At 35.2% G+C, this 13,656-nt stretch overlaps 1 protein-coding gene across 2 annotated transcripts in view; it reads right to left on the reverse strand.

The window, feature by feature from the left end:
• Nucleotides 1–4,108: 4,108 nt before the first annotated feature.
• LOC126968647 (protein limb expression 1 homolog) overlaps nt 4,109–13,656 on the reverse strand; it is a 41,222-nt gene continuing 31,674 nt past the window's right edge. For both annotated transcript variants that reach the window (XM_050813672.1, XM_050813673.1), the window contains exons 3-4: nt 10,029–10,222; nt 4,109–4,534 (exon numbers count right to left, since the gene is read on the reverse strand). In XM_050813672.1, the coding sequence (XP_050669629.1) occupies nt 4,147–4,534; nt 10,029–10,222 (582 nt within the window). In that variant the 3' untranslated portion in view covers nt 4,109–4,146. The remainder of the gene's footprint in view (nt 4,535–10,028; nt 10,223–13,656) is intronic.

Here is a 13,656-nt window from a genome sequence, read left to right on the forward strand (position 1 = left end):
GGAATACGTTGGATGAGGGCAGCGCAGGACCGATCGTCGCGTCGTGGAGATCTTTGGGTGAGGCCTTTATCCATCAGTGGACATCTTCCGACTGATAATAATGAAGCAACATTGAGCAGGACAAGGTATTAAAGTAGGTGTTTTTCTGTCTGTGTGAAGGAGGCTTTAGAGAGTGCAATTTATTCTTTATTGTTATACGGTGCATAGAGCTACTAAAGTTGACGGTATTGGAAACTGTTATGATATTCATAACAGTTTAAATTAATACAGTTTGATCAATTTAAGCGCTAATGTTGTTTACGCCGTTTATGTGGTACGCCCTGTTCATAGTGTAGTGCTACTTTGAATGTTTTATAAGCCCAAAATTCTGAGTATCACAATGTTTTCATCGGTCAGCTAGACTTAGAAATTAAACATGGCTTAGACATGTGTTTTGTTAAACAGTGACCTAATAAAAACTATTACAAAAATCTATTTCTATTACAAAACAGTGTTTAGCTTGTGTTTAACTAAAACGTCGATAAGCACGACATAAACTGAAGCGTTCAGGAATATAAGGAACGGAACGCAATTTTTATTAGCTGTCATCTAATTGTCATCACGAACGGCCGTTTTCAATAACCTATCTATCCTTAGTGTAACTTACTAGAGGTATACAAATCTTTTTACGCTTACTTACATTTCAATAACCTATCGACTTATAGCACTAGACTATAACTATATTGAACGTAACTATGGATAGATAAGATCGTGTCATTAAACGGCGGCAGCACGGTATTAGTATTTAGAGATATGTTATTGAAAACGGCCGTTAATCTAAATCTTCTTTAGGAATATAGCTATTCGTTAGACACAGTAGGACAGTAGTAGAATTTCGTAGCATTTAGTTAGCAACCTGTAGGCTGGGAGTTTCTTATGAGTTCTGCTCCCGATGACGAAGCTCCATTACGAACTAATGAAGTTTACCAAGAGTAGTTGCAATATGTCATTGCTGTTATTATTGTCACTCCCTATGGTAAATATTAATAATATTGACAGTCTTACACAAATTATATTTTGCCTCAAGCTAGGAATAGAGACTAGATATATTTAATACAATATACTTACTTAAACATACATAAATACAAATAAACATCTATGACTCGGAAACAGACTCGGAGCTCTTCGGATCCCGTTAGTTGCTAGCGTTTTTTGGACGGTTATGAATTCATATATTCACATATATTCATTTTAGTCTATTATTGTACTAAATATATCGTTGCCTGACACCTACAAGCTTTAGCATAGTTTCGGTTAAAACTATTTGTCTGAAAGTGCTCCAAATTCTATTTATTACTCACGATACTTAATACTGCTACTTACTATCATCAAAATTATTATACACGTATTTGACAAGTTTCATGAAAATTACAAATACAAGTTGTATGTAATGTTTTCAAAATACAAAAACATAAAACTTGTCGTAGACAATATTTGTATAAAACTTGTCTGATGAAATTGATTGTCACCTTATTAGTTGTCTACATGTATATGATCTCATGTTTTATACTTGTTGTAGGCTTGTAGCTAACCTTGTTTAAGACATGACAGTGCAGAAGCTTATGAATTTGACAACACAAATAACTACCTACTGGTACAGACAATAGAAAGTGAAGGTACTGCGGAACTTTGCTTCATGAGTGCAGTATACTTGTACATCATACAGAATGAAGGAAATTCAAGAAAACCACGCAAGTACTGGTCGTGATCATTTTTGAGGAGGCGACAGCAAGAAGGTGCCTATCGTTCCTTATTGAATGATTTAAGAATAGAAGACAGAAGTGGATTCAGAAATTTTGTTAGAATGAGAGCAGTAAATTTGGAGAATTTGCTTCAAAAAGTTGCACCATACTTTTCTTACTTATTCAGAATTCACAGCATAGACATGCCATCACTCCAGCAGAGCAATTTTTTTTATGATGACTTGTTTCTTGGCGTTGAGGGGTATAAGGTACATGGTTTGTTGATCAAAGCTATGCGTTTGATATTTATGCCATAATGTATAACCGCCTTATAGCTTCAGTTTGAGGTGAACCTCTAATTAAAGCTGACATTTTACGGATGTAACCCACGACTTGCGAACTTAGCTATAATTATCAAAACCGATGCCGTATCTATAAAGTTCGTGCCACGTTGCGGAGTAATTTATCATAGTTAATCGATTCATCGGCGATGCTAGTTCATGAACATGACAGGTCACATGTGCTCCAGCGCAATATGCTGTCGATTACCATAGATTATGAAAATTAGTTTGGTAACTATCGGAATTCATTTTGTATACGCAAAATTGTTTTAATCGCTTTAGTAGTTTTAATTTTATTAGTTTAAATTTATCCAAATGATTTAAGTTTTGACTTGAGTCTCGTGCCAGATTTTAGCCAGTCAACATGTTCTGAGGATGCCTCGTGCAGAGGTGAAACACATCTCGAATTATGACAAATATTGGCGGAATTAACATTTAAGAAAACTTAAAACGTTTGAATAATTATGGATTTCCGCAAAGTAACGATTACTTACTTATGTACTTTACGTACTTCAATAAATAGTTTAAATTTATTTTTTCTGAAATACTTTAAGATTTCGGGTCCAAAAATTTTAATATTATAGTTTGAGACTTTCAAAATATTGAAGGCTTTGCTAATATTTACTATATTATGCATGTATTGTACATTTATTAACCTTCCTCTTGAATCACTCTATCTTTTAAAAAACCGCATCAAAATCCGTTGCGTATTTTTAAAGAGCAAACCAAAGGTACTTTAGGATAGACAGCGGGAAGGAACTTTGTTTTATACTTCGTAATGAAGTAACTTCAAACACCCCATGCTTTTTACAATATAATCCTTTTTTTGTTAAACAGGGTGCTTTTTTGAGAAGGGCGGTGATGGAAAAGTCGAAAATACGAGACTCAGAAGAAAGTCGTGAAAGGAGTCTGTGATGGTATCAAATGCAGTAAGGTCATTAGAGAGATGTATAAACTTAACCATTACAGTCAACGGGAATCATTTTAGTTAGGTAAACGTGAGATATGAAAAGCAATTTGGAAATTTTTTCTATTTGCTTTCATTTTTAGTAATACATATCTTTTCAAAATTTGATCCTTATCACCAACAGAGTCCATTAGAGATTCAATAATACAGATTGTAATTTTTTTTTGAAAAATCATTCGGGTCGATTTCCGTAAAACCGTCAAGATATTTTAAGAAACTTAATATGTAGTTATTGGTTTCTTATAAATCGAGGGCATGACTCCTTTCACGACTTTCCTCTCAGTCTTGTATTTTCTGACTTTGCCATCACCCTTCTCAAAAAACTATCCTGTATAATCACACTAAGCATTTGGAATTTTTGCTTATTGAAAATTATTTTCTACTTTTTAGGTTGTTTTTCTATAAAAGCGTGCTTTTTAATTTATTTTAACTTTTATTTAATATTTTATACTTACTGTTATTTAAATTTTGAGGAATGGAATTCACATCTTGGCAATTTATTAAAATAATTTTTGAAGCCAGTTTTTTGCGTGTATGAAAAAACCATTCACACAATGTTTTCTATTATTATTTGAGTTGCTCACTTTGTAATAGAATATACAACTTAATATGTATGCCAAAATGTTAACAATATGGAATCACTCCATTTCTACAATGAACGAAACATGTACTGAGCGGCAGAATAGGGGGGACTTCCCTATTCTTTTTAGGCCTATTCTTTGGCCCAAGAGTGTCGCAAGTTGTGACTAAGGGCATTTACCAGTGGGAGGTTCCTTTGCTCAGGATGCCGGCTAGATTATGGGTGCCACAACGGCGCCTGTTTCTGCAGTAAATCAGTAATGTGTAAGCATTATTGTGTTTCGGTCTAAAGGGCGCCGTAGCTAGTGAAATTACTGGGCAAATGATACTTAATATCTTTTGTCTCAAGGTGACGAGCGCAATTATTGTAGTGCCGCGTAGAATAATTGGGTTAGTCAATTACCGTCAGCGGCACTGCATTGTAATTACCATCAGCTGAACGTCCTGCTCGTCTCGTCCCTTATTTTCATAAAAAAAGTTGATGAAATAAAACACAATCGTACTTATACTAATAGCCTATATTAAAATACAACAAACATTAGTTTCGCGGGGTGAGATCACTATTGCTACTGGGCGGGGCGTGTCTGGCAGCCATCAGTAATATATCACGTTTTTCCTTCGGGAACCTCAGCTCTCTGGCCGCGAGTCGAGCCGCTCTAAGTTCCCTCTCTGCTCTCGCTAGCTCGTTCCTGAGAACTCCACCCCCACTCCCGGCCTCTCTCTCTCTCGAAGCCCACTCTCTCGCCATTTGCTCTCGCATCGTGTCATCCAGTGCTCTTGCGGAGTAGTGAGCGACTACTTCTTGCCTGGAACATTGTCGTTCTCTCATCGCTCGTAAGGACCCGTTCCAGTGGAGGAGCTGGAAGACCGTCATCAGTTCTTGGAACTCCAGCATCGTTCGTCCCTTGTTGGCTTCCAGCATAAATCTGTCGAGGAAATAAATGTCATCAATCCTGAAATATCCTTACATTCAATTGATGTGTGTACGCTGTTTTATTGTCAAAACCGTGATATTACAATTTCACTAGTGATATTATAATAAAACGTTAGATTGTCAATCGATTCATTTCTTACAATTTAACGGCCTGGCTTTAGTGACATTGTAATGTCATAGTGATATTGTAGTAAATATTAAAATTAAAATTAGCAGTGTGAGACGTCGAGCGTTCGGATTGGTCATCTTTTTTCAATTTGCAACACAATAATAATAGACATTGGAGCGTTTATGCAAATTCAATCTGAAATTATCGTCCAAACACTTTCAAATTTTATTTGTGTATTAATCCCAGAAGTGAGGGTTATCACTTTAAAAACATAATAAATATAATATTAAATCTGTACAGAACTCATCAAAATATATCTAATTAAAATAAACATTTATATTCATTCTCCATTTTCCAGCTGTCTTTGATGTCATTGAAAGTTTGTTTGACAACTAAGAAGCGCTGCTGCTTCCACGAAAACTAGCACATTTTCTATTACATTTTCAGTTTTAAAAATACATTAAATTTGAGATAAACTTGTATGAAAAGGCTGCGAGTAAAATCGTGAGCTCTCCAGTTGAAGAATCAGAAATGTTATTTCGTAATAAAATATTTTGTAACCTGAAAAACAAATATTATTTTAATGCTTAAAACCCGCGTTACTCTAAGAATTTTCTTTGTGATATTTAATGTTCTTTTATTTTGTGGATAATATACTATTTAATATTAAACTCTGTTTTAATACATTCTTAAGGGAATTATCATTTATAATATGTTCATAACAATGAAATTCATAATTATCTTCAATCAACTTTAACTACGTAGTGATTTCTACCGGTTTTTCAAAATTTAACGAATAATAGATGAAAGAGGTTATGTGCTTTAAAATCAATCAAAATATAAAATAGCAATACAAAAATGTTAGCGGCAACTATTCTTACACGTAAAATCTTAGACTATGTATTATACCTACGAGCAATTAGACATAGGATCCAGAATATTTTAATGTTTGGAGGGTAGAGGCAAGGAGAATCATCTGTGTATATTAAAATGTGTTCGTCAAAATGCAATAAACAAGGGTGGCGCTACAGTAGCATTAGGGTAAATCTTAAAAGAAGCGCCAAATATAAAATAATATTAATCACTCTAGGTGCACGTTTCCTTTTTTTTTTTCAAGAGGACTAAATACATTTACGTATTGAAGACCCCAAAACGGGGCCCGTATGCCGGGCTCGGGTGTAATCACCCCCTACCGACTAAAAACCTCCTCTGTGCTGATAGCCCTGAAGGCTTTTACAGCGAAGCTGGGCGGAGAGTTGCACGTTTCCCTATAATAATTATTTAAGGTTATATTTACTACATTATTTTGTACAACTTAAGTTTTTGAAATTTTCACTATTTTATTATTTAACTACTTTAGTCCACAATAATACTAAATGTTTAACTCAGCATACTACAATTAGTTTGCAATTGTAAACTAATTGAAGTTTCATTTACCATTTCACAACTTCATACCATACCCTGTGCCTACAGCAGCGCCATTGTGGAATGTTTTTGAACTGTTATTTACTACATAAGCTGGACACTTTAACTTTTCTCACTTAAGAGATGATACTCCTAGCCTGTACCCTCCATAATATGTCATTTATTTTTATATATTTTTTTAAGAAAAGTTATTACTTTTTACAGTATTCTGTATGACGATAAATTCTATTCGACTAAACATCCATGGCCATACAATAAATTAAAAAATTAACCAAAATTCGAATAATTAATAAACTTTGTTCCTTATCTAAAGCGTTTCATCATTTTTCGTACAATAAATACAGAGTAATAGGTTCAGTGCTTTGTCTAGTAGCAAAAATCGGGACGTTGAGTATGACAAACATTTTTTTGAATTATTAATTTATTGATTGGCTGTATGATGCACTTGCCTTTGCCTTCTTCGTCTGCCATTTTAGCTTTGTCATCTTATTGTAATTTTTTTTATCTTTATATCTTGGCTATTTGGAATTAATGATATTGTAAATGAATGTTGTTTCGTTTTTTGTTCTTCACCAGAATAGAGGGCATAGGAAAATGGCGAACGTCCCCCGATTTGGAGATGCGTAATGATTTATTTTATGCTCTATCACTATTTTCGAGCAAGGGGAAATTCTATTGAAATGTTTTTTGTTAGTTTTGGCTGAATGATTCATAGTCATAGTCAAAAATATTTAATTGACATAAAATCAAAAGATTGCTCGTCAACGTCAATCCCTAAAAATGCAATTCAGATACATATTAATTACACAAAAGTTTGAACATATCCAGTAAAACAATACAAGGTTGAATCATAATATCCATGAGGAAAATAACAATTATAACACAATTTTTTTTACATACACTTCTTGGTAATTTATTGTAAAATTTAATACCGTTGCATGCACGGCCGAGTAAAAAATAAGGACTCCGTGTTACCTTACATAACAGTGAGGCACCAAAACAAGCCGGTAAACGTGTAAATACATAGCCCTGCCCCCACGCAGGCACTTACACTAATACAAGCCGATCGGCCGCCATTTTGAGATTTGGCATCGTCTGTGACAGATCAGTTTGCGTCGCAATAAAATATTTTAAAAATGCCGTCGTGCGTTGTGAGAAAGTTTAAAAACAATAATATAAAAGTATTTGTGGATATATGATTATTTAAAGGAGAAAAAATTGTGTATCTGGTATACTCCGTAACCGCACACACACTAGCATCACTTGCTAATATCACGGCGCGGAGTCTTTCTTTTTTACTAGTCCGTGGTTGCATGCAAAATAATTTATTATTTTATTTTACAGAGCCTAGTAGGGGGCGGTATCTTTCTACTTTGACTAATGTCGAGTAGTGCGAATCTTGTGGTTTGTGCATTTTGACGAGTTTTAGAGGTTTTAAAGTGAAACTCTTTTGACATCGCTTAAAATTTTTTCGCCCATCTATTGCATGTCGCATGGCGTACCACGGCCGATTGTAGTAGGGGTGAAGCTGCATCATTAATTTCAACTACTACTACTACTACTTTAGTTTCGCTGCGCGGTCTAAGAGTGATTTCGCACTAAGCCCTATTAGAGTATGATCCGTATCCGTGAAAACACGGTCCGAAGTAGTCGTAGGACTATTACAACGGTTGACGGAATTAAATCGGATGACGTAAGCCGGATATAGTGCGTAGGCTACCATAGAAATAGTTCTACGACTACTTCGGACCATGTTCTCATGGACTCTGATCGGACGTAGTGCGAAAGCGCTCTCAGGCGCAATATTTAAGCTCTGGTTCCTGAGAGGGAGAGTAGGTTCGAACCCCACACCCCTGATCGAGATTTTTTATCAAATTATATTTAAATTTTTATAAAGAAAAGCATTAATTTTGTCTTTTTTTTTTTAAATATTTTAAAACAACATTTTTTAATATATTCTTTCAAATACTTGTTTTAAAATATTGACAGGAACCTTTGAAATATTTGTTTTTTAACTTTGTCCGTTGAAGTTTCACTTCTACTATGTGTCCCAGCCCAGCACACATTTCTTACTTTAGAAAGGAAGTGTTTACATTCTGCTAATTTCTACATTTCACCAGGCTTATCTCACTCCCCGTGTAGGTATCGAAATCGTAAATACGTGTGGCGGCCTCTACAGAGTAGACCAACCAGGACTCACGAGCGAGCAGTGACGCACGCGCGAGTTTTGTTCACCTAATTCACCGGCGGCTAAATTAAAGTGATTATTATTATAATGAAATTACCATTCATTATAGCTGAGTAGTATTTTATGAATTTACTATACTAAGTAGGTATAATTATGTCGTGGTCTTCCAACGCATACTGTCTGCAACTAATGTAGGTTTAACAACGAAAGATTATAGTTTTAAAATTACGATTACATATCTATTTATATTATAGAAAAAGCAAAGCCATTTTTACAAGATGACCTAATACTTGGAAGGTACAGTTTTGGGAAAAGAAGACACCATATTGTCGTCACGCAATAGAAAGAGAGGCAACTTCTAGGTAAATAAAAATGTAGGTTAATAGCGCTGTGCGGTCTGAGTTACACCTTATTGTATGGCCAGAAGAGTCCATATTTCTTTAATAGATTTTGCAGAGTGAGTCTTCGGTACTTGTTCTATTATACCTAGGTAACACTGAAAATGTTTAGAAAATGAAAAACGGCTTAAAATAGAAAGTTGCCAATACTTTTATTGTTTTTCGAATTAATCTCCGTTTCTTTCTACACATCGTCGCATTCGAACCACTGAGAAAAGCAGTGGGCCCATTCTTCCTTTGGGGTCTCTTCTATGGGATTTCGTACGCTTTCACCGCATCTTCAGGATTCGTAAAGCCTCGAATTTTATCTTTAGTTCTTGGGAATAAATAAAAGTCGCGGGGCGCCAGGTCAGCACTCTATGGCGGATGACTCATTATCTCGACACCTGCCATAGTCAAATATACAACAGTCCGTTTTGCGGAGTGCGCTGAAGCATTGTCGGGGTGAAGGAGGATCCTGCTTCGAGAGAATTTTTTCCCAGACAACAGGCAAACAGCGATTGACATACCAGTCTGTAGTAACTGTCCTTCCATCTTCTAGCAGAACTGTCGCGAAATGACCTTTCCGACCAAAGAATGAGGCAATCATCTTTTTCCTTGACTTCTTCCTTTCTTTACCTTAGTTGGCCGATCTTTAAAGGAAACACCCACTGACCTGATTGTCTTTTGGTTTCGGGTTCGTAGCAATATATCCAGCTTTTAACACCTGTGACTATGTCAAATACAGCATTTGAGTCACCGCCGTTGAACTTATCTAACATTTGGCGACACCAGTCCATGCGAAGGTGCCTCTGGTCGTCGGTTAAAGTATGGGAAATCCATCTGGTACAAAGCTTCCTGACGCCTAAATGTTCGTGTAATATTTTTTGAACTTGACTGATTCCAATGTCTAGGCTTGCTCGTATCTGCTGATAGGTCACTCTCTTATCTTCCTCTATCATGCGTCGCACAGCACTGATGTTATATTCAGTAGTCGCTGTTAAAGGTCGTCCCTCACGCGGATCATTATTGAGATTGCTACGTCCACGCTTAAACTCGTTAAACCAATTGTAACGAGATGGGGCTTCAATAAGAAATGCTAATCGCATCCTATCATAGCTTTGTTGTTGAGGAAGCCCACAACGAAAGTCATAATAAATCATTGACCGAAAATTTTCTCGCGTTAGGTTCATTTTCACGTGTAACAAGAATTTTAGATTTGTCGCCAATTCACAAAAACAAATGAGAAATGAATGCAATATACTACATTAGGTTACCAAAGAGTTCTAAAATTGAAATTCAAAAAAGTTTTCACTATCAATGTTTCTAACTGGCCAGTTCCAAACATTTTCAGTGTTACCCACGTATATTCTTTGATTTTCTTTACCTAAACGCCGCAATCCCGGCACTCGAGTCCTGATGATGCGGGGTGGCGTCTCCCCCGAAGGAAGCCCTCGCCTCCGCGACCGCCTTCTCTATGAAGGGCTCCGATATCCGGCGGGACTCATGCTCGTTGAAAACACTATTCATCAGTGCTATTTTCGCTGCACTTCGCCTCGCTTCAGCTTTTGTTGGACAATTCTGAAAGAGTAGTAAAGTGTTATCTAAATTACGATAATATTTAATTTAAGGTTCCGTAGCCATATGGCATAAAACATAACCCTAATAGATTCGTTATGTCTGTCTGTCCGTCCGTATATCGCAGCCACATTTTTCCGAAACTATAAGAACTATATTGTAGTAACTTGGTAAGTAGATGTATTCGATGAACCGCATTAAGATTTTCACACAGAAATTGAAAAAAAAAATAACAAAATTTTAGGGATCCCCATACTAAGAACTGAAAATAAATCGGTATCTATGGATAGGTGTTCAAAAATGATAATGACTTTTCTTATATAATTTTTTTCTGAACTGAATAGTTTGCGCGAGAGAATATGTAGAAATATTTCTTAGCTAAGAGTTAATAGACGTATATTTGAGAAAATTAAAAACTCGAAAAGAGGAAATTCAAAAAATTTTGTCTTAGGGGCCGTATACTATATCACACGTTTAAGGGGGAGCTCAAAAGCTATATGACGTCATATGTTAAAAACGAAAATACAAAAACTAGAAAGATATGAGTAAACCAAAAAATTAAAAATACTACGAACTCGGTCTTATGTAGGTCCAACTCTTTGGCGAGTACACACTCGCTGCCCAGTGTTTTGAAAAAAAAAGTACAAAATAAAATGTCACGACACACCAGAGAGAGAGTATCAGTCAGCATTGACATAAGTGTCCAATTGTGACAAGGATTATCAAAAAACCATATTTGTATGACGTAACTTATGCATAAAAAGAATGATCAAACTTTTACAACAAGTGGACGCTAATCTTCAATTAGATGAAGATAGCATGAGAATTGAGAACAGTTTGCGACTCCGAGCGTCAGCAACTGACACCAGATGACGTCAGCACTCAGCACCAATTAGCAATGAGTCATCAACATCGTGTCGAGAGTCGAGACAGACAGACGGTGAATGAACCGCTAATAGTAATATATCGCCTAACAACACGCTTTATATGCTAAATCATCGGCAATTATCCACGATTCGAACGGCTTTATAGAAATTACAAATTGCTTCAATCCGTTATGGGTTTATAAGTAGCGCGGGTATCTACCAATATTATAAATGGGACTGGCAATTTTGTAACTTTTTGTATGCGATAATATTTTAAAGGTGATCGGAAAATAGTATATTTTACTAGCATTCACAATGTTATTTTATAAAATTACTAAAGTAATACCATTTTCAAACATGATCAAGCATACATAAAAGTCAAAGTCATAGTTTTTATTTACATAAACATGTTAAATTGATGTTACATAAATATTATTAAGTATATGTTTGCCACATTTATGACGTGCAAATTTTACAAAATACATTTCTGAATCATTAGATACAATAATATCAATTTAACAAAAGATTAGTAGCAGTATTATTTATTAATATTAAATTATTAAAGAAAAATGTCAAGTTTTTAATTGATAATATTCGTCTAATGAATATAAGCAGTTTTTAATAAGGTATATTTTCAATTTAGACGAGAAATTCCTATTTGACGATACCTCTCTTATTATCTTTGGGATGTGATTATAAATTTTTATGTACATACAAAAACAGTTTCTCTGAAATAATGTAGTAACATTAAAACAAGATAACTATAACTTGACCTTATGACGTTACGGTAGATAATTGAAATATCCGGATAGCATAAAAAATTTGGCCGAGTATGGTTAATTTGCTCCTAAGAATTGTAGAGTTCCGTTACTTTGTCATGGATCCCATAGTCAGAACCTAACCAAACTCTCACCAAACTACCTTTGAAGTATATCCTTTACAATAAAAAAGAATCATCGAAATCGGTTGGCGCGATATTGAGTACTTCGTAAATTTGTCGCGCACATACTTATAGCAAATTTAAGACTTTTATGGTTATCTCATGGATACCATCTGGACCAAATTGGACCACACGGAAAGCACCAGCTTTCAAATAAATAAAGAATGATCAAAATCGGTTCACCCAGTCGAAAGGGTAGAATAGTGAAGTGAAACATAAAGAAAACATACCGATGAATTAAGAACGAAGAGTCGGTTAAAAATGTAAACATTTTATTTATTGTTTTAATCATTATATTGAAACCATATTTGACCGTAAATATAATGTTATGAGTTTTAGATTAATTCAAAATGAACTTAAAAAATACACTAACCACACAAACAGGAAAACCATGATATATACATAGGAAACAGTGTATCGCATTTCGGTAAAAAACTAGTTTTTTTTACTACTATCAAGTGTCAAGCTTGCTTTATGTTGTACCTAATTACTGGCCTAAAAACTTCTTTTAACGGCAAGGCAAAAACACACATATGAATGTCATAGTTATTTTACCATTTAACATAACTTAGAAAAAGTTGAGCGTTACGAACGAAAAGCGGCTATTCTTTTAAATCAACATTTATCTTCAGATATTTACAAACTACTTGATATTATAGACGTAGGTCTATTCATTTGAAAAAGTCAGTAGTGCCTTAACCCAAAACAGTAAGATACGATAACAGAAGAATGATAACAATATGAAATTTGAGGAAAAATTCGGCGCAAGTTTTCGAGACCATATAAAATTGTTTTGGAAACTCGTGAATGAAGTGCGGGGCAAAAATATGAACACATCGATGAATGTGATTAGGAATAAACGAGGTGAGACCTCACCTCGTTCGTTCATGACCATGAATGAAGAAAGTATGAGCTTATCCGAAAAAGACAAAGATAAGTGCAATAGAGCAGAAAGATATGTTTATGGACCCGAGTGATGACATTGAAATGGATGACATTATAAAAGCGTTAAAAGGTGATCGAGTGACAAATAGGCCTACTGCATCGCAGTTTTAATCTATGTTAGAAACAGGGCCAAATACCAGATGATTGGACAAAGGCTGTGACTGTCCCAATTGCATCAAATGATGGACTGCTTAGACAAGAGTTTTAAAGCGAAAGGTTTGAAAGTGAAAGCAAGAATGACGAAAGTGAGTATATTTGAGAAGGATAAAAGTTTGACTGATTGTAATAATACGATTGAAGATAAAAGGGTAGAACAAGTTACAGAATTTGTATATTTGGATAACATGTGAGAGAGACGGAAGATGTGAAGGAGATATTGAAAAGAGAGTGACTGCGGGGAACTGTGTGAATGGAGTGCTGAATGCCTTTATGAACGGCTAGACTGTGCCAAAAAGAGGAATGAATGGTGGTTCATAATGGAGTGCTTGTCGCCACGTTTGATATACGGAAGTGAGAGTTAGGTATGGGAGAAGACTCATAACAGCAGAATTAACGCAGTTTGGATGCAATCACTAGTATTATGTGTGGGTTAGACTATTTTAATGGAATTCCGAATGCGGTTATACGAGGGCGCTGCGATATTCATTTTTCAGTTAAAAAACTATTAGGCATAACATTTTAATACT

This window comes from Leptidea sinapis, chromosome 16 (assembly GCF_905404315.1).
Source record: "Leptidea sinapis chromosome 16, ilLepSina1.1, whole genome shotgun sequence".
NCBI lineage: Eukaryota > Metazoa > Arthropoda > Insecta > Lepidoptera > Pieridae > Leptidea > Leptidea sinapis.